Source organism: Salvelinus fontinalis, chromosome 2, assembly GCF_029448725.1.
Source record: "Salvelinus fontinalis isolate EN_2023a chromosome 2, ASM2944872v1, whole genome shotgun sequence".
NCBI lineage: Eukaryota > Metazoa > Chordata > Actinopteri > Salmoniformes > Salmonidae > Salvelinus > Salvelinus fontinalis.
In genome coordinates, this window is record NC_074666.1 from 84,856,460 (window position 1) to 84,883,460 (window position 27,001).

General features: G+C 44.2%; 2 protein-coding genes across 4 annotated transcripts; one reads left to right on the forward strand and one right to left on the reverse strand.

Moving 5' to 3' along the window:
• The first annotated feature begins 4,066 nt into the window (after nucleotides 1–4,066).
• LOC129829787 (complement C1q-like protein 2) lies at nucleotides 4,067–5,474 on the forward strand. The gene is made up of 3 exons (XM_055891711.1): nucleotides 4,067–4,339; nucleotides 4,505–4,645; nucleotides 4,725–5,474. Exons 1-3 carry the CDS (start codon nucleotides 4,078–4,080, stop codon nucleotides 5,009–5,011), a joined length of 690 nt encoding a protein of 229 aa, XP_055747686.1. The 5' UTR covers nucleotides 4,067–4,077; the 3' UTR covers nucleotides 5,012–5,474.
• Nucleotides 5,475–5,531: 57 nt separating this feature from the next.
• On the reverse strand, nucleotides 5,532–25,680 carry LOC129829771 (myosin light chain kinase, smooth muscle-like). 3 transcript variants are annotated; one of them, XM_055891682.1, is made up of 17 exons: nucleotides 25,359–25,680; nucleotides 21,884–22,039; nucleotides 21,221–21,373; nucleotides 20,807–20,986; nucleotides 18,471–18,515; nucleotides 17,058–17,182; nucleotides 16,795–16,948; nucleotides 16,400–16,717; nucleotides 15,878–15,980; nucleotides 8,430–8,633; nucleotides 8,052–8,269; nucleotides 7,628–7,751; nucleotides 7,309–7,461; nucleotides 7,027–7,156; nucleotides 6,815–6,902; nucleotides 6,322–6,462; nucleotides 5,532–6,007 (listed from the first exon to the last, which is right to left on the reverse strand). In XM_055891682.1, the coding sequence occupies exons 1-17, from the start codon at nucleotides 25,510–25,512 to the stop codon at nucleotides 5,802–5,804; spliced, it is 2,652 nt and encodes an 883-aa protein (XP_055747657.1). In that variant the 5' UTR covers nucleotides 25,513–25,680; the 3' UTR covers nucleotides 5,532–5,801. The 3 variants fall into 3 exon arrangements, with proteins under 3 accessions (XP_055747657.1, XP_055747666.1, XP_055747674.1); XM_055891691.1 differs by lacking the exon at nucleotides 20,807–20,986; XM_055891699.1 differs by lacking the exons at nucleotides 20,807–20,986; nucleotides 21,221–21,373 and having other exon boundaries at nucleotides 25,359–25,679.
• Between the last annotated feature and the right edge of the window lie 1,321 nt (nucleotides 25,681–27,001).

Below are 27,001 nucleotides of genomic sequence, written 5' to 3' on the forward strand. Positions count from 1 at the left end.
TTTGTACCTCATGCATTTATTTTGTATGTGTTGTCAACTGTGTCTTCGGTTCATTGTCAAGACGGAGCTAGGTTAAAGTTGGTAGGATCACAGATGTGTAGAAAGCATTGTTTCAACAGCCAAAAGAACAACTCAGCTCCAGTAACAGAACGTTGTCCTGTAGTAGACCTGATCTACTGTCTACCAATGTTCTGTTCCACCAGGACAGTTCCAGGAAGGCACATGACTTGAGGATTAGTTGTGTAAGAGCCAGGAAGGAACACAACACAAAAGACCTGAAGGCAGGGTCAACTCCTCCCTCCTGCTTCCTCACTGTTAAACCACAGCCAATCAAGATTTAGGAACATTTTCAGCAAAGGATTTCTGCTGCTGTGAATGTGGATACTGGCTTGCCTTGGCAGTTGGGTTATTTTTCAGTTGAGAAGGTGCTCAGGGGGTAACTGAAGGTTATACTCTTAGTTTGGTGGGATACTCCTCCACGTAAAATAACGTAGACAAAAGATGAGACATGGCCCAGCCGCATATTTTAAAAAGCTGTGAAGTTGCATAGGCAAGGAAGGTCACAGTGTATGTTGTCTCCACAACCCAACTGGTTTAAACGGACCGGACACTTTTTAGACATCCTGTATCAATATGGAAATTGTGCCCTATTTAGAGTGCCTTCAGAAAGTATTCATACCCCTTGACTTATTCCATGTTTTGTTGTTACAATCTGAATTCAAAATGGATAAAAAAGAATAACTCTTACCCATCTACACAGAATACCCCCCCCCCCCCCCAACCTAGATGCCTTGTCTCCTCCCAACATGTGTACCTGACCAAAATAAATGTTGTGGTAGCCTTACCCATTCATCCTCTCATAACTGGTTCCAAGAACATTATGTAGTTCTACAGCATCAAGTACAGTAATGTACTGTTAGAATGCACTTTTCTCAACCAATATGTCATATCAAGCCAATGAAAAAGCCCCACATTGACTTCTCTTCCTCCAATGAAAAGGCTGCTCTCTGGTGGACATAATGTTGCATGGTGCATTAAATGCATTAAGAATCTAAACATTAAATACCTGACACAAAATCAACTACTTCCATCAAAACATTAAATACATGACACAAAATCAACTACTTCCATCAAAACATACAACTTATCTAAATGAAAAGTTATTTCAATCAATCGTTACACAATGGCCCAATAAATACTAACTACAACTATCAATATACCCTAACATGGTTAACCCTCTTTTATATGTATTTGCTATTTGTTGATGCTATAACTATCGTATGCACTATAAAAGGTGCATCTCCTAAAATGATTTTACCAAAGATATCCAATGCAGAAAGAATGACATAAATATCCAGGAAAAAAATACTTTGACCTTTTTCCATTTTAACTGAGAGCTGAACTATCTTCCTCTATGACCCCGTCTACATTTCCTTTACCCTTGCCCTTGCAAGGGCAAAGGAAAGTGTGTTCAGCACTTCTCAGATAAATAGTTCCTACTTCCTGATGGCATATTTATAAAGAGGAAGACTGAGAAAAAATGCAGAACCGTACTGCAGGAAAAGTTTCAGAAGAACATGAGTTTGAGAATGAAGGGTATTGCAGCCTTTTTGCTGGCACTATGCTGCTGTCTGTCTGGGACACAAGGAGACCACGAGGACCAGAAAGCATGCTGCCCATCTGACACTTGCTCTCTGATGAAAGAACTGACATCTATAGGAGAGAAACTAGGAGCCATGGGGGAGAAACTGGGAACTATGGGGGATAACCTGAGACTCATGTAGACCCGGTTACAAACCAGTGAGAATGAAGTGGAGGAGCTGAAGAGACTAACTGGAGGTAATATGGCGCTTTTCACGCGTCACCGACCTCCTATCCACCAATTGCTTCTCTGTCTATTATAGGGATTATCCTATATTTAACTTTCTAACAGCCTCTGATCTTTGAATACATTATGACAACTGACAGTTCAATATAATCTCATCCATCCTGTATCTCTCCCAGGCCGGCCTAAGGTGGCCTTCTCCGCAACTCTCCGGGAGACAGGCGATGCCGCTGGGAACACGGGACCTTTCACCACTCCCATTCCCCTGCAGTACAAGAAGGTCTTCTCCAACACGGGCAGCTCCTACAACCCTGCCACAGGTACTAGATGTTGTCTGTTTGTGTGTTGCATCATGTTGTGTGGTGCTGTGTTTAGAAAGTAAATGCTATGTCCCTACAGGTATCTTCACTGCCACGGTCAAAGGAATGTACTACTTCCATTTCACGATGAACAACTTGAATGCCCCCCCTAATTCTGTGGTGTGTTTGACAAAGAATGGCCAGAGGTTGGTGTCTGTCTGGGACACTGTAGGAACCGATGCCCATGACAGTGGCAGCAACGCAGTGGTCATTCCTCTGGAGGTGGGAGATAATGTCTATGTTGAGTTACAGGCTAGCAGGCTGGTCCATGATGACATCATGAACTACAACACCTTCAGCGGCTTCCTGCTCTTCCACATGTAAACATGGAACACATTTCAACAGCTAAATGGTTGAAATTACTGTATTTTCTTTAGTAGACATAAAATAGTAATCTGTGCTTCATAGCACACTGTGGGGTTATAATGCAGTGCAATAATGTATAAGAGTATGTTGTCATCAGGTGGACATGTAACTGTATAAATAAATACAAAATATATTGATCCTAGATGTAACTGAACATTTTTGTACGGTAATGCTTCACTGAAGTGAAAAAATGTAATATCTTTTACTATATGTACATGAACTTACATCTGTCAGTAAACTTTTAACCATTCATGAAAAAACATTCCTTTACTACTCAGATACTTACTCTTAGTATGTGCAGAGTAGTCCTTCTCCTAAGTCCCTTAACTCAAGTCTGAATTGCCCCTAAGTGAACTGGCTATTATATTGATCATGGTGAGGTACATTTCAAAGGAAGATACGTGCATTTCAAAATGGATTTTCCAAGATACTGACAAAGTAAACTCCATTTATAAAGACCCTGTCAGACACATTTAATGTATATGTAAATAAGTGACACATAAAAATCAAATAATGTCCTGTAATCATATGAGTTTCAATTGACCATTGGTGGGAAAAGTACTGAATTGTCATACTTGAGTCAAAGTAAAGATACCTTAATAGAAAATGACTCAAGTAAAAGGGAAAGTCACCCAGTAATATACTACTTGAGTAAAAGTCTAAAAGTATTTGGTTATAAATATACTTAAGTATCAAAAGTAAAAGTCATAAATCATTTCAAATTCCTTATATTAAGCAAACCAGACTGCATTATTCAAAAACATTTATTTATTTACGGATAGCCAGGGTCACACTCCAACACTCAGACATAATTTACAAAAAAAAGCATTTGTGTTTCGTGAGTCTGCCAGATCAGAGGCCATAGGGATGACCAGGGATTTTCTCTTGATAAGTCAACGAATTCAACCATCTTCCTGTCAAAATGTAACAAGTACTTTTGTGTGTCAGGGAAAATGTATGGAGTAAAAAGTACATTATTGTCTTTAGGAATGTAGTGAAGTAAAAGTAAAAGTGGTACAAAATTGAAATAGTTAAGTACAGATACCCCCAAAAACTACTTAAGTAGTACATTAAAGTATTTTTACTTAAGTACTTTGCACCACTGCAATTGACCGGGTCTTCATTTCAATCATACATTCAACATAAAAGTTAGTTGTGGACAGGGGTTTCAGATCTGAAATAAGTGTTTCCCATGTATCATTATGGAAGAACAGTAATTTAGGGAGAGGCAGAGGTCATGGGGGCACATAAAGCATAGAGGGCTGCATGGTTTATGATTGTTATAAGCTAAACACGTTTACATTTTGTAAGTGACCTTTAATAAATGCCCTGCTGTCTTTAAGCTTCTGTTTGTAACTTCATTGCCTCTCCACTCTATTTGTTTCCAAAGCAGGTCCATTTATTTGTCGTTTTGCGCAAGTCTGTATTTTCCCTCTCTGTTTACCACCCAAAACTTTCCAGCGTCTTGTGCAATATTTGAGAAGTGCACAATATAAAGAGGAAGACTGGGCTGAGAAACAATACAAAATGATGCTGCAGGAAAGGTTTCAGAAGGCTTTGAGAATGAAGGGTATTGCAGTCTTTTTGCTGGCACTATGCTGCTGTCTGTCTGGGACACAAGGAGACTACGAGGTCTCTTGCTCTCTGATGAAAGAACTGACATCTATAGGAGAGAAACTAGGAGCCATGGGGGAGAAACTGGGAACTATGGGGGATAACCTGAGACTCATGGAGACCCGGTTACAAACCAGTGAGAATGAAGTGGAGGAGCTGAAGAGACTAACTGGAGGTAATATGGCGCTTTTCACGCGTCACCGACCTCCTATCCACCAATTGCTTCTCTGTCTATTATAGGGATTATCCTATATTTAACTTTCTAACAGCCTCTGATCTTTGAATACATTATGACAACTGACAGTTCAATATAATCTCATCCATCCTGTATCTCTCCCAGGCCGGCCTAAGGTGGCCTTCTCCGCAACTCTCCGGGAGACAGGTGATGCCGCTGGGAACACGGGACCTTTCACCACTCCCATTCCCCTGCAGTACAAGAAGGTCTTCTCCAACACGGGCAGCTCCTACAACCCTGCCACAGGTACTAGATGTTGTCTGTTTGTGTGTTGCATCATGTTGTGTGATGCTGTGTTTAGAAACTAAATGCTATGTCCCTACAGGTATCTTCATTGCCACGGTCAAAGGAATGTACTACTTCCATTTCACGATGATGAACAACTTGAATGCTCCCCCTAATTCTGTGGTGTGTTTGACAAAGAATGGCCAGAGGTTGGTGTCTGTCTGGGACACTGTAGGAACCGATGCCCATGACAGTGGCAGCAACGCAGTGGTCATTCCTCTGGAGGTGGGAGATAATGTCTATGTTGAGTTACAGGCTAGCAGGCTGGTCCATGATGACATCATGAACTACAACACCTTCAGCGGCTTCCTGCTCTTCCCCATGTAAACATGGAACACATTTCAACAGCTAAATGGTTGAAATTACTGTATTCTTATATAAGGGTTGTATTCAATTCGTATCGCAGAAGTTCCGCATTGTAGCCCGATTGCCTTTAAATGTCAATGTCAACTGCATCTACAGCAAACCGGCTCAATTGGAAATGACATTTAAATTTCAAGCACGCTCAAGCAGATTTTCACCGATATGGATTGAATCCAGCCCTTAAATTAGTAGACATAAAATAGTCATCTGTAGCACACAGTGGGGTTATAATGCTGTGGAATTTTATGCTTCCTGTCTTTTGTCACACTTTCCACAAGGCTGCTGTTCCACCACACTCTATTTCAAAAGAATATGCTGTCATCTGGTGGACATAACTGTAAAAATAAAAAGCCATTGGTCTTAGAGGCAACTATAAAATGTTTGTACAGTAACGGTTCACTGACAAAAATAAATTATTCCAAATTCATAGCAGTTACAATACATGCACATTAAATTTACATCTGGCAAATGTTTAACAACCATACTTGGTGCAAAAAGATTCCTTTATTATTAAGACACTTACTCTATTCACAGTAATATTAATTCACAGGATTATTATTTTCAAACCCGTACGCATGTCCAAAATAACTAGTAAGACTTAGGTTTTCAATCTGAAATCAAAGAGTTGTTTCACAAGAGCCGTAATGTACAGAGTTTAGTGGTTCAAGCGCTATACTACATTTTCTGGAACGTTTGAAAGACATTTCACAAACACGGGCGGCTGAATTTCTGCTATTCACAGGTCTGAACAAACCTATTCCTTTACTATGAGTTTGGCTGAACACAGTGCCTTCCCCTGGTCGTTGGTGGCCCTACAGGTGTAAACATCCGAGTCCTCTGGCCCAACTTGGGCCAGGACCAGGGTGCAGAGCCCATCCTCTTCATACTCTATCTGCACCCGGGATGACTCCTCCAGAGGCTCCTCCCCCCTCAACCACACCACCTCTGGGTCAGGATACCCTGAAAGGAAAGGTCAGAGGGGTGAGAGGAAACATCCAATGACAGGAGCTCAGGAAAATGGAATGTAACAGTTACACACTTGAAAAGCTTAACATGTATTACATAGCAGGATGCAGCTGTGTGGCCTTGAGCAAGGGACTTAGTTAGGCATGATTGCTCTTAATCAATGCCCAACTTTAAAACAAAGCATTTAAAATCTTTACAAGCACCAGCTGAAACTCAGTGAAAAGGTGTAATTCGGTCAACCAAACATGTCTAATAAAGCGATTGAGATGGAAGCTGTTTGTAGTGTAATGCAGTGTATAGGTAGGTACCTGTGAGGTGACAGGAGAGGCGGGCGGTGGAGCCCTGGGAGGCAGTCTGGTCCGTTAGGGTCAGGGAGAACTGGGGCCCCCCCCGGAGTTTGACCTCTAGAGACTGCAGGGCCTGCTCTGCCTCACGACTCAGGGGGCTGTCTGTCAGGGGTCAGACACAGGGTCAAGGCTCACATCAGAGTCATAGCCTGGTCAGCCAGACTGAGGACAAGTCTACCAATGGTATGCGTAGCGCTCATCTGGTTGACAGGTCTAACAGGGTCATATCACTAGGGGCGCAACTTTGGTTTTAGAAGTGGGTCCGCGTGGTCCTAAAGCACACTGCTGGTTTTGTATCACACTCCAACTATAAAACTGTGGGGGGGACAAAAATGCAATTTCCGAATGAAAAGTTGCACCCCTGTATATCACATGAGGAAATGTAGGGTTATGAGAAACTGACATGGTTTGTATTGAGTATGGCAGGTTTTGGAAGAATGGAGGGAGGTCTCACCTTCTGCAGGGGTGGTGGCAGTGCCAGGCCCATCGGCTTTAGACAGCAGAGCCATCCTCTTCAGCGCCAGCAGGGCTTTCCCCGTTTTCTACAGGAGATACACAGAGAGGCTTCAGTCAGTTTCACACCAACTGGGGGATGATGAAATAATTAAAAGAACTGAAATGTAGTAAAATACAAAGTGTCCTCCTGGTGGGGAACCCACTACCTACCTTCCACTTCTGCTTGGCGAGGTACCTCTTCATCTTCTCCTTGGAGAGACACTTGGTGGTGCTGGGGTCTGATGAGATGGGCTCAGCTATCCAGGAGTGGACCAGAGCCTCCTCACAGGATATCCTGCGCCTGGGTAGGGACAGACAGAGAGGGTTAGAGGACAGACAGAGAGGGTTAGAGGACAGACAGGGCCTGGCTCATCCATAGACAGTCACTCAGAGACACACACACACACACATATATATTGGTACAGGTATATGGAATATGGTGTTGTCCCAGACCTTGGTTCCTTGTTGAGCAGAGAGCTGATGAAGTCTTTGGCCTGGTCAGTGATCTCTTCGAAGCTCTCCTCGTCAAACTCCCACTGAGCACCAGTCACCAAGGCCAGGGTCTCTGCCTCACTGTTACCCTGGAAGGGAGACTCTCCACTCAGTCTGAACACACACACACGCACGCAGACACATTTGAACTTGATATATCCGCAATAGCAATGTATGGCCACTAGATGGCAGAAAAGCTCAATTTTCAAGCCCTGTTGTAGGCAGAGAAGAATGTCTCTAATTGAGAATGAATTAAACAGAATATTGCCTTAGTACTCACAATATGTAGCAGATGACTCCAATGCTCCACATGTCTGTAGCTAAGCTAACAGGCTCATAGCCAATCACCTCTGGAGCCACAAACTCTGGTGTCCCGTGCATCACCTTCAGGGGAGTGGAGGGGTCTGGAGGGCAGACAACACCTCAGGGTAATGAGCATGCATCCCAAACGACACCCTATTCCCTACATAGTGCACTAATTTTGACCAGGGCCTTTTTAAACACAGCCCCTATGGGCCCTGATCAAAAGTTATTCCCTATATAGGTAATAGGGTACCATTTAAGACACAACCATATATCACAGTGAACACAGAGGCAGACATCATTCATTTCCCAGGTGTTGCAATGCAAACCAACAATGTTTCCAAAACCTGCAGCACCATTCAACACCCTTGGCTCTGTCCCTCAGCCAGCCCCACACTCACCCAGCTTGCTGGCCAGGCCAAAGTCGATGATCTTGATGCGCGTGCCAGTGTGGTCAACACACACTATGTTTTCAGGCTTCAGGTCCAGATGGATGACGTTCTGCTGGTGCATGTAGCCGATCCCCTCCACGATCTGCTGCATGTAGCGCACACTGGCCGGCTCTGTGTGCACAAAGCTGTCGTCCACTATGCGCTCAAACAGCTCACCTCCGGCAATGCTGTACACATACAATCACAGGATCAAGGTTGTATTTTCAATTTGATTCAATTCCATTCACATTAGTGACAGCGGACGTCATGCATTTACTTCTACAGGGCTCTATGGCGTCCACTGCCATGTATTGTGGTCAATGGTTGTTGTCTAGATTCTATACTTACAACTCCATGACCATGACCATCTCTGGCTTGAGATCATAGGCCCCCAGACACTGGACCAGTTTGGGATGGTGCAGGAAGTTCATCAGCTCTATCTCTTTACGGGCCGCCTCCCTCTCCTTGGCCCGCCGGCCCTTGTAGAACTTTCCGGCACACACACGGCCCGTCTCCTTGTGAGTCAGTTTGAACACCTGGCCAAACTTCCCCCTGTGGAGTGTCACAGGAGATAGATGTCATTAACTTTACTGACGTTATTGTCCCATTGGGGAAATTTTGTTGCAGTGTCATGTACATGTTTAAAGTGGCGTTTAAATAACAAAAACAACTTTGATAACAGTTACATACCGTTGAAGTCGGAAGTTCACATACACTTAGGTAGGAGTCATTAAATCTTGTTTTTCAACCACTCCACAAATTTGTTGTTAACAAACTATAGTTTTGGTAAGTCGGTTAGGACATCTACTTTGTGCATGACACAAGTCATTTTTCCAAAAATTGTTTACAGACAGATTCTCACTGTATCACAATTCCAGTGGGTCAGAAGTTTACATACACTAAATTGACTGTGCCTTTAAACAGCTTGGAAAATTCCAGAAATGTATGTCATGGCTTTAGAAGCTTCTGATTGGCTAATTGACATCATTTGAGTCGATTGGAGGTATACCTGCGGATGCATTTCAAGGCCAAGGCTTCAAGGCTTGACATCATGGGAAAATGAAAAGAAATCAGCCAAGACCTCAGAAAAAAAAATTGTAGACCTTCACAAGTCTGGTTCATCCTTGGGACCAATTTCCAAACGTCTGAAGGTACCACGTTCATCTGTACAAACAATAGTACGCAAGTATAAACACCATGGGACCATGCAGCTGTCATACCGCTCAGGAAGGAGACGCATTCTGTCTCCTAGAGATGAACGTACTTCGGTGTGAAAAGTGCAAATCAATCCCAGAACAGCAAAGGACCTTGTGAAGAAGCTGGAGGAAACAGGTACAAAGGTATCTATATCCACAGTAAAACGAGTCCTATATCGACATAACCTGAAAGGCCACTCAGCAAGGAAGAAGCCACTGCTCCAAAACCGCCATAAAAAAGCCAGACTACGGTTTGCCACTGCACATGGGGACAAAGATTGTACTTTTTGGATAAATGTCCTCTGTTCCGATGAAACAAAAATAGATCTGTTTGACGATAATGACCATTGTTATGTTTGGAGGAAAAGGGGGAGGCTTGCAAGCCAAAGAACACCATCCCAACCGTGAAGCACGGGGGTGACAGGATCATGTTGTGGGGGTGCTTTGCTGCAAGAGGGACTGGTGCACTTCACAAAATAGACGGCATCATGAGAGAGGAAAATTATGTGGATATATTGAAGCAACATCAAGACAGTCAGAAAGTTAAAGCTTGGCTGCAAATGGGTCTTCCAAAATGGACAATGACCCCAAGCATACTTCCAAAAGTTGTGGCAAAATGGCTTAAGGACAACAAAGCCCTGACCTCAATCTTATAGAAAATGTGTGGGCAGAACTGAAAAAGCGTGTGCGAGCAAGGAGGCCTACAAACTTGACTCAATTACACCAGCTCTGTCAGGCGGAATAGGCCAAAATTCACCCAACTTATTGTGGCAAGCTTGTGTAATGCTACGTGAAACATTTGATCCAAGTTAAACAATTTAAAGGAAATGCTACCAAATACTAATTGAGTGTATGCAAAATTCTGACCGACTGGGAATGTGATGAAAGAAATAAAAGCTGAAATAAATAACTCTCAACTATTATTCTGACATTTCATATTCTTAAAATAAAGTGGTGATCCTAATTTTACTAGGATTAAATGTCAGGAATAGTGAAAAACTGAGTTTAAATGTATTTAGCTAAGGTGTATGTAAACTTCCGACTTCAACTGTACCAATAAAAAGAAACTAGCCTGCTGGCCTTACTGGGATGCTAGGAACATTAGCCCAAGCTTTTTAAGAGGGATATCACACCTGGCACAAATTGTCTAGTTCCGTTTTCCTTGCCGAGGGGTGCCCTATACCTGCGCCCAGAGGGGAGTAGTTCAAAGTCCGGGTAGAGGGGGTTGCTTGGGTCTAAAATTATTTTTTGAGTCTTGCGTTGGGCCCTGACCTTAAAAATCTCATCCAGGCCTGTACCTGTTTGACTCCAAGTACCTTGCTTGCTGTGGTGATAATCCTTCTCAGCCTATTTCTCTGGCTGATAGTGGAATTGCCAAACCAACAAACAATACAAAAAGTTAAAATACTCTCAATGAATGACTTATAAAACATTGTCAGTATAGTAGTCTACATTAAAAGATCCCAGGTCTTTGAGAAAGTACAGTCTCTGTTGGCTCTTTTTGTAGATCAGGTCTGTACATTTACTCCACTGAAGCTTATTGTCCAAGAAGACACCCAGGTATTTGTATACCTCTACAATCTCTATGTTCTGACCTCTGATAGATGTTGCAGAGGTAGGTGTTGTATGCTTCCTGAAGTCTATGCACATCTCTTTGGACTTATTGGTATTGTGGACCAAGTGTGATTGGTCACACCACTCTACAAAGTCCTCTAGGACCGGGCCATGGTGTTCCTCGTCATCATGCAACAGGCTGATCAAGGCAGGGTCATCAGCGAACTTATCGAGGCGTCTGTCGGTATGGGAACTAGTACAGCTATTAGTGTACAAGATGTACAGGAGTGGGGACAAAACACATCCCTAAGGAGAGCCTGTGTTGGTGTTGCGTATGTCCGACACGTGGGGGACATATTTTGACCCGCTGTGAGGGTTGGCTCATGAAGTCCAAAAGCCACAAAACCAGCCCCCCATCTAAGAAGAAGTCCCAAATGAGTCTCTGTGCAAGAATGTAAGGCTGGATTGTGTTGAAGGCAGAAGAAAAGTCAACAAGCAAAACCCTGACATGGGATTTGGCACCCTCTAAATGTCTGTAGACCATGTTGAGGAGAGTAAGAATGGCATCATCAACTCCTCTGCTGGGCTGATTTTTTTAATTTTATTTATTTCACCTTTATTTAACCAGGTAGGCTATTTGAGAACAAGTTCTCATTTGCAACTGCGACCTGGCCAAGATAAAGCATAGCAGTGTGAACAGACAACAACACAGAGTTACACATGGAGTAAACAATAAACAAGTCAATAACATGGTAGAAAAAAGAGAATCTATATACAATGTGTGCAAAAGGCATGAGGAGGTAGGCAATAAATCGAATAATTACAATTTAGCAGATTAACACTGGAGTGATAAATCATCAGATGATCATGTGCAAGTAGAGATACTGGTGTGCAAAAGAGCAGAAAAGTAAATAAATAAAAGCAGTATGGGGGGGTGAGGTAGGTAAATTGGGTGGGCTATATACAGATGGACTATGTACAGCTGCAGCGATCGGTTAGCTGCTCGGATAGCAGATGTTTAAAGTTGTTGAGGGAGATAAAAGTCTCCAACTTCAGAGATTTTTGCAATTCATTCCAGTCGCAGGCAGCAGAGAACTGGAAGGAAAGGCGTCCAAATGAGGTTTTGGCTTTAGGGATGATCAGTGAGATACACCTGCTGGAGCGCGTGCTACGGGTGTGTGTAGCCATCGTGACCAGTGAACTGAGATAAGGCGGCACTTTACCTAGCATAGCCTTGTAGATGACCTGGAGCCAGTAGGTCTGACGACGAACATGTAGCGAGGGCCAGCCGACTAGGGCATACAGGTCGCAGTGGTGGGTCGTATAAGGTGCTTTAGTAACAAAACGGATGGCACTGTGATAAACTGCATCCAGTTTGCGGAGTAGAGTGTTGGAAGCTATTTTGTAGATGACATCGCCGAAGTCGAGGATCGGTAGGATAGTCAGTTTTACTAGAGTAAGTTTGGCGGCGTGAGTGAAGGAGGCTTTGTTGCGAAATAGAAAGCCGACTCTAGATTTGATTTTGGATTGGAGATGTTTGATATGAGTCTGGAAGGAGAGTTTGCAGTCTAGCCAGACACCTAGGTACTTATAGATGTCCACATATTCTAGGTCGGAACCGTCCAGGGTGGTGATGCTAGTCGGGCGTGCGGGTGCAGGCAGCGAACGGTTGAAAAGCATGCATTTGGTTTTACTAGCGTTTAAGAGCAGTTGGAGGCCACGGAAGGAGTGTTGTATGGCATTGATAGGCAAACTGAAATGGGTCGATGAACTTCTGGGTGACGCTGAGAATATGATGACTTTTCACAAGTGTCTCAAGACATTTCATTACTAAGAATGTCAAGGCAACAGGGCAGTAGTCATTCAGCACAGAGGGATTAGGTGCTTTAGGAATTGGTATAATTTAGTTTTTCCACAATACTGGTACGTGTTGCTGGTCAAGCAAAGATTGGCTGGTGTTTTTAACAGACATTTTCCAATTGTTCAGCACAGTACTTGAACACATGTTCAGTTATTTTGTCTGGGCCTGGGCTTTAGTGTGTGTTACATTCCCTGTACAACTTCAAAACATCAGCCTGTTTAACAACAACCCTCTCAAACGTTTGTAATGATGCTTCCATTTGTTTTACCTCCGACACAAGGTTGTCTGATTCAAATCTTGAGAAGAAAACATTCAGTTCATTAGCCATGTTCTAGCCCTCATATCTCCCAAGGTCAGCACTGGTTGTCCCCCTGCCTGTGTGGGGGGCACTAGCCATGGATTTAATCCCTTGCCAGGCCAGCCTTGAGCTTCCTGAGGAGATGGTCCTCTCCACCCTTTGCTTGTATGCCTCCTTGTCCACCAGTATCTGTCTTTTGATATCACGTTGTACATCTCTTAAAGCCTGTCTATCACAGTCAGCATAAACTACCTTCTTCCTGTCAAGTAGTTATTTTAGATGTTTTGATACCCAAGGCTTCTTGTTAGGGAAGATTTGACAGGTTTTAGTAGGCACAACTGACTCAACACAGACGTTTACATAGTCTGAAACAACATCTGTGAGTTCATCAAGATCAGAGCAGCTGTCCTCAAATACCTCCCACATAGTTCAGTCAAAACACCCCTGGAGACAAGTGATACCGTTGTCGTTCCAGATCTGGACAGTTTTAACTGTGGGTTTCTCCCTCTCCGGGAGGCGACAGTAGGTTGGCCTGAGGTAGACAACATTGTGGTCTGATGTCCCCAGGGGAGGTCTGGTGGTGGCAGAGAACACATTTAGTATTGTCCCATAGCACAAATCAAGAGTGTGGTTTGCTTGCTCCTCTTCATAGCACAAATGAAGAAAATGTGGTTTGCTTGCTCCTCTTTAGGTGTTTTTCATGGTATTGAAAGAAGTGGTAGTGGCAGCTGTAGTAATAATGGTTGTAATAGGTTTTTCATAGGCTACAGGTTAGTGATAGTGACCCATTTTGGATTGGCTGTAGGTGTGGAGTTACTATAATGGGTTATAGTGGGCTGGTATAGTAGGGTAGAGGGAGCACTACAGTAGATCACCATAAGCCATATAAAGTGTTTTTAAGCTCTCAACATGTTTTGTCTAAAAGTTGTGGCACCGATTTCAGTTTTTAATGTTGAAGCCTGCATTCCACCACCGAAATGAATGGGGATACAACCAGCTTTATGAAGTAGGACTGATAGCAAGAAGTTGTGTTGAAGGTATCAAATTGAGTCGGTCTGCACATGTCAACGTCGAGGGGGGGGGGGGGGGGGGGTTGTAGCGGTGGTCAGTAGTTGGTTGTGGTCAGTATACAAGCAACCTATTCCAGACCGGTCTGCACGTTTTAAACTTTGAATGGCGTTTCTATCTTAAAACGGTGGAGGACTAGTAGTCATTTTTCCCATTCAAGTCTATTACCCTTGAAATCCATTGGGATTCATGCAAATATTATGGTAGTGTGAAACATATAAGTAGTATAATTATTATTATTTTTTACCAACATTACCACTGCAAATGTTAGTTGTTTTGGTGTTGGTAGTTTTAAATGGTTCAAGAGCAGTAGCGTAGCCAAATACTTCCAATTCAAGCCTATGGAGCTGAAAAGTCTAAGTGGTATCAAAAAGTTTTTTCCCCCGCACTGCGGAGGGTCAGCCTGCACATTTGAAAGTTGTTTTGGTGTCGGTAGCTTTCACGGTTTTGGCCCTACAGGTGGCAGCGGAAGAATAAGTATGTTTAACTGCTTTACACATACACAGAGCTAGTCAAGTTTGCATTAATATTGCCATCTACGCAATGGATTGATGAGACTTTTGTCCATACAAATCAGATTTAGTCTATGATGTGTGTGTGTGTGTGGGGGGGGGGGGGGGGGGGGGGGGGGCAAACATTGTCTCGAGGGCCACATCTGGATTTAACAATTCAACAGAGGGCCACACAGATTTTGGGGGGAACCGATTTATTTGTCAAAATACATTTGCGGGCCAAAAAAAGGACAGTTACTTCAAAATATATCGGTCCATTATAATTTCTACAACTTTCTATCCAGTTTTAGATGTTCAAAAGTAGCCTGGAGTGTTTGTTTTTTACCTACTACAATAATCATTTCCCCCAAAAATATATAAATACTCAAACCTCCCGCAGGCCAGATCAGTATTTTGCCCACCCCTGCTCTAGACATACATAGACACACAGACCTGTGAACCCCATCGACCATAATGCAATGGTAATCGGTGCCAAACCGTCTGTATAATCATGGCTCCAGAACAGCTTTCTCCATCTGGAGAGCTGAGATAGAGATCTGACCAGGAATGTAAAGGAAGAGTTGCTGTCTCTGAGTTATCCCTGACCATGTGACCTGACCAGGAAAAACTCTGGGGTTTTCACCGGAGGTTTCCTGGTCAGGTCATGGTCAGGAAAGTCTCAGTGTCCTAACTACAGTACTAGAATTTAGAGATTCTATTCTATGGTCCTAACCACTAAATCACTGAGACAACTCTCTGCCTTCATACTGTACAAGTTCAGAGGAGGGAGAGGTGTTAGTAGAGATACATACACGTGTAAATGATATGGTAGAGTGAGTGGGTCAGAAAATGAAAGCACATCCCTTATTCTGACTAAATGGAGAGGATCAGGGTTGCTACATGCTCTGCCTGAACACTTCTCTCCTCCATGCTCTGTGACTCAATATTCCCCTCTGTTGACTAAACACTGAATCAACAAGTGTTTTGTCAAGGCTAGATCAGCCATGTCTTTGACATTTCAGAGGGGAGGGAACCATTTTATTTTAGCTTGAAAAACCTTGTGAACAAGAGCTTGCATGAACCAAGAGCTGGCATGAAACCAGATAGTGAGTGTCCCTTATCTGTAGATGAACAGACATCTACAGATAAGGGATAACAGATAAGGTTAAGGTTCATGATAAGGTTCATGTCAATGAACCTACCAGAGGATAAGAGATTATCGCTAAACTGCTGATCTGGGGGCAGTGAGTTTAACTCATTTCGTTATCTACACTGCATTGCACAGGCATGTGTGTTTTTTTGTGTATTGTTTCATGGGAGATACTCACACTCCCAGTTTCTCCAGTACATTGTAGTGATCGGTGACCGTGTGGGTGGAGTCGATGGTGACGTCCTCATATGTCCGAGGAGACTCCTCCTCTTGTGGCTCAGCTACAGATCACACACACAGAGACAGACATATGAGCTGTCAGTCATCATAGGCCGCATCAAGCAATGCACCTATGCACACTATTGATACAAATCTACATGAAACAGATTGATCGAGTTGAAAAATCTTGTTGAAATGTGTTCCTCTCTGCAGCTGAAGGCATAAAGTCCATGTGACAAATAAGATAGATTAAGATTTGACATTTGAATCATTTAGCAAACGCTCTTATCCAGAGCGACTTACAGTGGTGAGTGGATACTTTTTCCTGTACTGATCCCCAGTGGGAATCGAAACCACAACCCTGGCATTGAAAGCACCATGCTCTACCAACTGAGCCACATGGTATACAGCCACACATGATGAAGTTCACAGTATACGACTCCTGCTGGAACCAAATCAACTAGACACCGACATGGCTCACCTATCTGCTCCATCTTGATAAGCGGAGACTCCTCACTGGGCTCGCTCACCCCCACCACGTTGTAGGCCCTCACCCGGAAGCAGTACTCCCCCTGAGGCTCAAGCCCGGAGCGCACCTTGTAAGAAGTACTCTTGCAATGGGCTGTGAGCTCACTCCAGTTCCCAGACTCAGCGGGTCCTTTTCTCCTCACCTCCACCACGTAGCCCAGGACAGCACTGCCTCCGTCGTAGCAGGGCCCAGACCAGGACAGGACCAAACAGAGAGGAGAGACAGAGAGGAGAGACACCACGGGGCTGGAGGCTGGGGACTGGGGCCGCTCTGGGACCAGGAAGACACGGTACAGGTTAGGCACAAAAACACACAAAGCCCAGAAATGTTCTGCAAGTGTTATTTACCTATGACAGAAAGAGTGAGGGTGTGCTGCGCCGAGCTCTTGCGGTCTCGTACTACAACGGTGTAGCGTCCTGAGTGCTCAGGTCCTGGCTCTGCGATCACCAACGTACTGCTCTGATCACTGCTCTCTACCCACAACTCAGACCCATCTACAACCTACAGAGAGAGTGAGTTAGACAAACTATACACTCACACGCTCAGAAGGCTAGTGATATTTGTTCACTCGTTAGAAAATAATATTATTTAAAAAAATAAATATTGGTACCGGTTCTTTATTTTGTATCCAGCAGGACACCACAGGGGGACTTCCACTGAACACACACGTCAGACGGGCTGTCTCTCCTAGCCGTGCCTCAATGTGGGATGGGGGATCCTTAAACTGCAACGAGGCTGTGAAAGACAGGGTAAAACAAGTTTTGACTAGAGTCCACTAGAGGCCTCAAGGGGCCACAATATCGATTTGTTTACAAAACATTATTAACTGTGTGTGAGACCTGCGTTTGTTTTTGTACATGTAAGTGTTAGTGTGTGCATGAGTGGTTCTGTTTGCCTGTACGACTGTTGTGTTTGTGTGTATGTGTTTGCGTGCGGGTCTGCAAGCAGGATTTTATGACCAAACACAGATGACATACCACACAAGTAGCAGCAGTCCTTATGAAACCAACAGTGTCCAACAACTACAAACGCCTACACACACACCAGTACATAACATGGTCAAGCATTCAGACCAAACATTCATTTTCAATGTAAATGAATTGCCAATACAGTTATCAAGTATGCTGAAGATAGAAATGGTTAGATATCATTTATAACCAGGTACAGATGACTTCCTTATAACCCTGACATTACATTGGAGAAATCCTTTTAAGAGCAAAGCCCCAAAGGGCTTTGTGGACACAGCCTCTTTCTGGTCAGTAGTCAAATCAGTATGGCAGTATGGTACATTTGACTAAAACCACTGTGATAAAGATGCACTTCTGTTCTAATTGGTGTGAGTGTATAAAGCACTTTCTCTTTGAGACGAGAAGGACTGACATCACAAAACCTCCCATGGAATGCATTCAACTGATGCCCGTCTAGCCTAACAAATTGCCCTATTTTAAATCACTCCATTTCAAATTGAATACATTTATTTACCGGCCTACTTGTAAACAACTTTCCTCTTTCTTACACACAGATTAGAGGCAACTAATAAGACAGCATACATTAAGTTATGACAAATCAGCTTCTGGGCAATCCACTGAACGATGTAAACCTACACCATCTATTGACAAAGTTACAAGTTATCTACACAAAAGTATGCAATTAAGTCAAGGATGGGCAACTGGTGACCCACATGAACTATACATCCTCGTATGGTTCTACCTGGTAACACCCTTACCCAGTTCATACACAATAACACTCTAGCCTTACCCAGAGCAAAGTCCCTCACTACAGCAGCACAATACACACTGACAATACAGAAGAGTACAAAGGGTCAAACTAAATGTGTAGCTCTAGTATCTGAGGCTGGACGACAATATGATTAAAAAGCTGTGGGTTGATAAAAACACAATAGATGAAAGCAAGGACAACAACTGGAAATGTTCTACAGAATAAATGCATTGAAAGAGAGACAGGTGCAGCTCTTGGCTTGTTCACAAAGGAAGGGAGAGAGAGAGACTAGTGTGTGTCTTACCTGTCCCAGAACTGACTCTCTTCTTTGGCGTGACTTCTGTGGAGACTGGTGGAACGGAGGTGATGTGAGATGAGATCACAGGTGCAGGTAGTTAGTGATAGGGGTGTGGGAGGGTGTGGCTAAGCTCTCTCTGGACCATAACCAAAGATTGTCTATTATATTGACAAGATATTCGAGTGACAGCTCTAACAATGGAAATACATGTCCTCAAATATGGAAGGCAGGCAGGAGGAGGCAAGATCAGGTCGGACCATTCTAGCCAATGAGAGGGCAGATACGCGTGTGAACACCAGGCCATAGAGATAAATAGAGGGCTCATATTTTTATCTGTGCCATTATAGTGTCTGTGGCAGCATGGGCTTCTCCATTTTAAAGTAGTCCATTTCCTTCATCATTGGCTGATTGCTCCCAACTCATAGGAATCTCCACCCAGTTGACTCATTTAAAATGGTGGAAGCCCTCAAAGTTTAAAATGGTGGAAGCCTTCAATGGCAATGTCCATGCTAAAATGGGTTATATCCATGATGAGGCCTTTATCTCTATGACAACAGGAACAACTCCGATATAAAGTATTTTGGGGGTAAGTTGCCGAAAATGCCACGTGACCACTTATCAGAGCATTCGTAACAACCTAGAAATTGATAAACTTCTATTCGATCATATATGCCTCACGTAGTAAATGAACCATTACAGTTTTTGTTCACAAAATTGTCTGAATACCAGCGTACTAAATACACTGCTCAAAAAAATAAAGGGAACACTTAAACAACACAATGTAACTCCAAGTCAATCACACTTCTGTGAAATCAAACTGTCCAATTAGGAAGCAACACTGATTGACAATAAATTTCACATGCTGTTGTGCAAATGGAATAGACAAAAGGTGGAAATTATAGGCAATTAGCAAGACACCCCCAAAAAAGGAGTGATTCTGCAGGTGGTGACCACAGACCACTTCTCAGTTCCTATGCTTCCTGGCTGATGTTTTGGTCACTTTTGAATGCTGGCGGTGCTCTCACTCTAGTGGTAGCATGAGACGGAGTCTACAACCCACACAAGTGGCTCAGGTAGTGCAGTTCATCCAGGATGGCACATCAATGCGAGCTGTGGCAAAAAGGTTTGCTGTGTCTGTCAGCGTAGTGTCCAGAGCATGGAGGCGCTACCAGGAGACAGGCCAGTACATCAGGAGACGTGGGGGAGGCCGTAGGAGGGCAACAACCCAGCAGCAGGACCGCTACCTCTGCCTTTGTGCCAGGAGGTGCACTGCCAGAGTCCTGCAAAATGACCTCCAGCAGGCCACAAATGTGCCGAAATGAGTATGCAGTTTTAGTTTGTAGTACGCTAGCATGGGTATTTGGACAACCACTGTCTCTAGGTTTAACTATGCTACAGTGGACTGTATCTTCCCCTCCATGGTGCTGGACAGAGAGCAGTGAGAGAGCAGTGAGAGAGCAGTGAGAGAGCAGATCAAAGCAGCATTGTAATACAGAACAAGGGAAACGGTACAAAGGCTGGATGAGACTTCCATGCAGACACTCTGTTGTTGAACTAAGCATTGATTGGTTGAAGTGATTCATGCCAAATATGACTGATGTGGTTCATCTGAATGAAGAGAAAATAACCAGGTATCCATAATAACCCCTAGTGTGCTGGACAGAAAGCATATTAATGTCTTTGGAAATGAGCCAAAAGTAAATGTAGCATTTTTGCAGAAATAACTTTGCCTGCTTTAAAGAGTTGTATACCACATGAAATAGGTATACACTGAGTGTTCAAAACATTAAGAACACCTGCTCTTTTCATGACAGACTAACCAGGTGAATCCAGGTGAAAGCTATGATCCCTTATTGATGTCACTTGTTAAATCCACTTCAATCAGTGTAGATGTAAGGGAGGAGGCAGGTTAAAGAAGGATTTTTAAGCCTTGAGACAATTGAGACATGGATTGTGTGTGTGTGCCATTCAGAGGGTGAATGGAGAAGACAAATATTTGAGTGCCTTTGAACGGGGTATGGTTGGTGCCAGGCGCACCGGTTTGAGTGTGTCAAGAACTGCAACACAGCTGGGTTTTTCATGCTCAACAGTTTCCCGTGTGTATCAAGAATGGTCCACCACCCAAAGGACATCCAGTTAACTTGACAACTGTGGGAGGCATTTGAGTCAACATGGGCCAGCATCTCTGTGGAACGCTTTCAAAACCTTGTAGAGTCCATGAACTAACAAATTGAGGCAGTTCTGAGAGCAAAAAGGGGGTGCAACTCAATTTTAGGAAGGTGTTCCTAATGTTTTGTACACTCAGGGAATAAGAGATGGTCTATAATGAGTTCATGTTTAACCTTTTCGGGGTCCTCCTGGGCTCGTGGTGTTGGCGCTTATTGTGGAGCTGGATTGTCTGAAGACACTATCATTGTTGGATGACAGTAGTAACTTTGAGCCTCTGTTTTCCATAATGTTGTTGTTGAGGGGAGGGGAAGTGTGTGAAGTTGCGTTCAGGACTCCGCAGATAGTCTCAAAGTCTGCATTGTTTCCATCAGGGGACAATTTCAGTTTCGTATCCCGTAAAAGAAGGGACAAAAGAAAACAACCACAACATCAGAATCTAAACTCTTATTGCAGGGCAGTTAACCCTTTGTGTTGTTGGTGTTCATGCAAAAAGCCAGTGGCATACTGCAGTTTCACTGATCTGCGTGTGGTACGCCAGTGATCTGAGCACACTTCAGCAGTGTGTGTGTGTGTGTGTTTTGTCTTACCTCTCACACAAACAGCTGCACTGCTGGAGGTCTTGCCCGCTCGGTTCTCTGCCACACAGGTGTAGGCGCCCGCGTCCTCAGGTAGGCATTCCCTCACCACCAGCCTAGTCTCACTGCCATCGAAGAGGGGCTTCCCAAAGAACAGTGCCTCACCTGCCCACGGGAACACCCATATACAGCAACATGAAACTCTCTCAGAGCTCAGGCCACTGACACTAGTTCTCAGCTTCAGGGTGTGTGTCTGTTCGTCTCAGAGAGTGTGAATGTGAAAGAGAGAGACCGGCATAGAAACGGAAACTGAGTATGAGGGAGGGTGAACACCCACTGCCCTAAAATTAAAATGGAATGAAGGTGTTAATGGAGGAGCGTGAGCAGTATCACTTGGAAGTAGTTTCTTATCCTTCTAAAGTGGTGATATACGTATAAAGAACTAAAAAACATCACAAGGTAGTACTCATTTGCAACATGGGCAGCAGAGTGACGCAAATGTGCTTTTTATTTACCTTGTTGTTTGGGCGTTCAAGTCCATTTGGCAATGGATAGAAAATGTCACAGTGGACATTGATTTTAATGAAGACATTTTCTATTCAAATTCTAAGTCAAATTCATAAAGTTGAGCCAAATTGTGCAGGACATGGAGAATAAGGCCTGTCCTCAGCTCACCATTGTGCAGCCAGGACACACTGATTGGCTGACTTCCTGTGATAACCCCTCGGAGTGTGATGTCACTTCCTTCATCCGCCGAGCAGTCCTCCAAAGGCTCTGTGAACAGGGGTGGATCCAGACTTCTGAGCGGGGTTGGTGTGTGGCAGCTGTCCCCTGGATGAGATGCAGGTGAGAGACAGGGTAACAGGAGGTGAGTGGGACGGGGGTCAGTGGACAGAGAGTATCATAAGCACATTTGAAATTCATACAGCGTGCCATCTGTTCTATGACAGCCTGATAAGCAGGCTCCTATCGCTGTGTTGCTTTGGCACGCGAAACAACCACACGCACATGTAACGTCTTTGTGCATGTGCTCTGAAGTTAATCAATCAACACTCAAATCAAAGTTTATTTGTCACATGCGCCGAATACAACAAGTGTAGACCTTACCGTGAAATGCTTACTTACAAGCCCTTAACCAACTATGTAGTTCAAGAAGAGTTAAGAAAATATTTACCAAATAATAAAAAGTAACACAATAAAATAACAATAATGAGGCTATATACAGGGGGTACCGGTACTGAGTCAATGTGCGGGGTACAGATTAGTCGAGGTCATTTGTACATGTACTATAGCACTTTGATACCGGTAGACCTACTAATTTGGGTGGAATTTGGCCACTCTGTTCTCTCACCCTGGGGGAAAACAACTGCTAAAACACTTTTGGTCAGCCTGCCGGCACTAACAGCGGGGGGTTCTGCCTGGCCTGTCATCTTGCGTTACTGACAACGTTTCCTTATCGCTGCGTTTGTATTTCTGTTCTTCCTCTGCTCTAATGTGCTAACCACATCTCTCATCTAGCAGAGTATTTATCAGCTCTCCCTGTTACAGGAAAGACTCCACAATACCTTAAACTACTATGTTGTCTACAACACAGACACAAATAGCCCAAACCCACACATGTATATTGGGAAAATAAGCCTGAACCAAAACATCTACAACAGAAACACTGAGACACTTCCTCTGTGTTTCTCCACCAGACCACCAAATTAGTATAAAGACAGCAGTAGCACACAGCCAACATCTTGGCACTACAACATCTCACAGTATCTAAATTGTAAATCTGTTTGTTTGTTTGCAACAATACATATTTATTGACAACAACTAAACTTTTATCTTTATTTTCATCTTAACATTGATCCCTGGCATTAATCTTCAGCCAGATCCAACGGGATGACATTGTCTGCTTGCTGACGTCAGCCACTAGCTTCTTCCTTGCCACTCCTTCAATGCTGAGCACCCCCTGGGTTCTCTAGAGTGATTGGCCTGCGACGCTCCTGCAGCCGACCTCAATTGGTAGATTCCAGGCTCTCCATCCATTCTGCTGACTCAAGGATGAGGGACTGGTATTTCTCGAGCTTCCACTCATGTGCCTCCTCTATCCTCTCCTCCCAGGGCACTGTGAGCTCGATGAGGACCGCCTGCTTGGTCCTCTAGACCAGAGAACGATATCTGGTCTGAGGCTTGTGCTGGCTATCTTCTCTGGGACTTGGAGCTGCTTCTTGAAGTTGGCACACATCTCCCAGTCACCTGCTGTGTCAAGGATCCCTTTGGTCCTTGTTCCCTTTGCTGCGCTGTCTCCTGGCCTGAGGAAGTGGATGAAACAGGGGCCCTGGGTGAGTTGTTTGGGCTTTCTCCTTGCTTGCTCCATTCCCGCGGTGATTCCCGCGGCCAGTCCCGAGTCAGCATGACCAAATAATGACACCTGAACTTTCCATTGGTCAGAGCTGCTTGTCAAGAGGACACGTGCTCCAGGTTGGCTGGTCATCCACATAGTGTGCAGCTGGGGCTCTCTGCCAACCCCCATGTGTGGAGGTTTGTTGGTGTGGGAAACACATCATACACAGAGAAAAGCAGAAACTTAATCTGCTGCCCTTCCATGTTCCAGATGTCTTGCCAGGTGAGTGCCCTCTCTTGCGCACTTTTCCATCATGTCCAGCTGCCCTGTTTTTTTCCTGACTTCGATCTCTGCCTGGCAAACCCTCTCATCCTTGCTGTCCCGCAGCATCATAGCCTGACGGGCTTTTGTTGCCTTGTACTCCTCTACAAACAATTTTTTATTGGAAGCTGCAGATTGCTGTCTGTGTTGTACAGGCAGATGAAGCTTCATGGGACCGCCAGCCATCTCCTGAGGAAGTTGTTAATTTTCCTCTCTATTGCCTACACTGTTGAAAGAGGTACCTCATAGGCAAGCAGTGGCCAGAGGAGTCTGGGAAGTACCCTGTGTTGGTAGCCACATGCCTTAAACTTGCCTGGCAGGCCGCTCTTCTTCAGAGATGTCATCCACGTGTCAGCTTGCAAGAGCATCTCCTTCACACTCTCTTTGTCATTGAGCTCGGCCCTGTATCACTTCCCCAGGCTCGAGGTGGACTACCTTGGTGCCTCTAGACCAGAGAACTTTAGCACTTCCCCAGGACCATAACCATCCTGACAGTGGGGATGGTCTCCTCTCCAATCTTGAATGGGTCCCGTTCCTGGACACTTCCCCTTTTCAGGCTTGAACTCCATTCTGGACCATTTGGTGAGCTCTTCCAGATCCTCCAATCCATCTGCCTTCTAGAACTGACTTAGCTGTCACATCATCCATGAATGTAAAAAAATTCTAATGTCACGATATAATTCCCACGCTGCTTACACGCCTCTTTAACTTTCCAGTGCGGATGGAACTGTCACAGTAATGTCATCCTACACTACAGGTGTTTAGGATACTGCACTCTGAGAGAAACACAGTCACAAAACATGTACAAAGGAGGCTGAGGGCGGGGGGGGCTCATGTTTTTTCTCCAACCCCCTCCCTCGGGTTGTTGAAAACAAGAACCACATGGCCTTTAAATGCACTCACAAACAACAACTGGGCATGTAGATTCCTGCACCCTTCACTTCTCAGGTAATGGGCATGAAGCCAATGCAAATTAGGGAAATCTGAAAATACATGGAACACTGTACATGCTATGCGCTTTGATGGTGCGCGTACAAGGAAGTACACACAATAAATCTTAATACATACATGTTCAAATATTTTGTTAGGTGGATGGCAGTGGACGTTTTGCACTGTAACTATAAGCAACGACAAAACAAAAGCCAGTACTCAAGAAGTACAGAGTCCAAACACCAATACAAGATGTTAACATCTACAATATCAAACTGGTAAGCAGAAACAAAACCAATAAATATCATTGTCATGTAGAACAAGCAAATATACTGTCTGAAAATGAAAGAGAAATGCTTTGTCACGGTGTGTGGTTAGGGTTCATTCAGCTATGCAGTCTCTGGGATAAATGTCTGTTCTAACTTGTCTATTACAATGTTGACCTGAACAACTAGAAAGCAATGTCAATAGTTACACTGCTATACCCCCCCCCCCCCCATCACCACCACATACTACACGCTGACAGACATTACGCACACACACTGAACACACACACACTCTTACCTGTACTAGAGGCTGTGTCTATCCCAGTCCTAGTAGCAGAAGTGATACTGGCTGCCAAGACGTTTTTTCCCTGCCCAGGGGAAGTGTTGGTGGGTCCGATGTACATCCTGAGGGTTGATACATAGCGCTTCTTGGAGCTGCTGTCACTGCTCATGTCCGGCTCCACAATGTCTCTGCATTCAACGCACAAACTTAAACTGTCATTTCCCAAGCTGCTTATCAAACATCCTCTCCCTCTCTCGGTCACTGTTGCTCTCTCACACTCACAGCCAACTCATAGTTCAGTCATAGTTAGAGAGAGGGGCATGAGGGAGGAGACTATCTCTTTCTCCCTTTCACTTTGTCTCTGTCTGTGTATCTCTGTCCCCTTCTCACACCCACCCACCCACCCCCTATGCTCACTAACCCCACAGCTAATAGAAACACACACACATATATACAGAAAGAGAGAGATTATCCATACACAAACACAGCCAAAGGTTGCTTGGTCAAGTGTTTGATTTGTTCACATTCACCTGTCTTACTGTTTTGAGTGCTCACTTATCAGTGTAGAGACTGAACTTTTGGCTGTGTGTGACATCTCTGTTACGTACTCTATGTATAATTTAACACCGGTAGGTGAGAGCATTGAACACAACAGCCACGCCCCCATAACAGTTAACATAAATCCCAGAGAGACAGCCACTATAAATCTTTCCACAGTGAGCCGTGTCCATGGTAACACAGACCGTAGAACAAGTGGCTGCTACTGCAGCAACCAGCAGCTCTGTGGGTGCGTTCCCTTCCCTCGGGCTCAGTAGAGAAGAAGCCTTACTGTACATTTACTGTACAAACACTATTACTATGAGCATCCCTGGTAATAGTAGTATGACCTATGTAGATCTAGGTCTAGTCAGTTCTCTCACACAGCACAGCAAGCCAGTAAACTACAGCACAATATGTCACCCTGACGACAGTAAGTCTTGTGTTCCAGTCTTGTGAAGCAGTGTACTGCACTGGCACCAACAAATACACTAGATGTTTGTCTATCATAGTTATTGAAACTGTTCACTGAACTGTTGATACCTTAACTGATAGTTACTTATTAATACCTAGCTTAATGCCTCTGCATCCCTCTCACACACAGAGCATTTTGTGTTTCACTGCCCTGATTTCAAGTACTACTGTAGTAGATCATTCACTCAATATCACTCTGCTCCCTTCACTTTCCATCCCTGCTCCAGCCCTCCCAAATTCCACATCATTAACCACACAGAACGACTGCCATGTTCAAGGTCTGTGATGAGATGGGCTGTTTGGGTTTCTGTAGAATCTGGGATAAGAATTATTAAAGCAAATACATTAGAGAGAGAGAGAAACATTGTGAGGAGGTGTTGTTTAGCCAACATGTTGTGATTGTGACGACCCTCCCACTCTGTCTGCCGTATTCTTTCTCTTTGCTCTTGTTTTCCTTATTAGGATGCCGGTGGGCGGAGCCGGGAGGGGACACACCTGGGCCCGGGTGTGTCCCAGTATAAATACACCTCTTCCCCATTCATTGAGGAGACTCACTCCATGCAGACATGCTGATAGATTTTGGTTGTGACTGTTTTTGTTTTTGTTTGTTTGTTTGTTTGCTTGCTTGCTTGCTTGCTTGCTTTGGC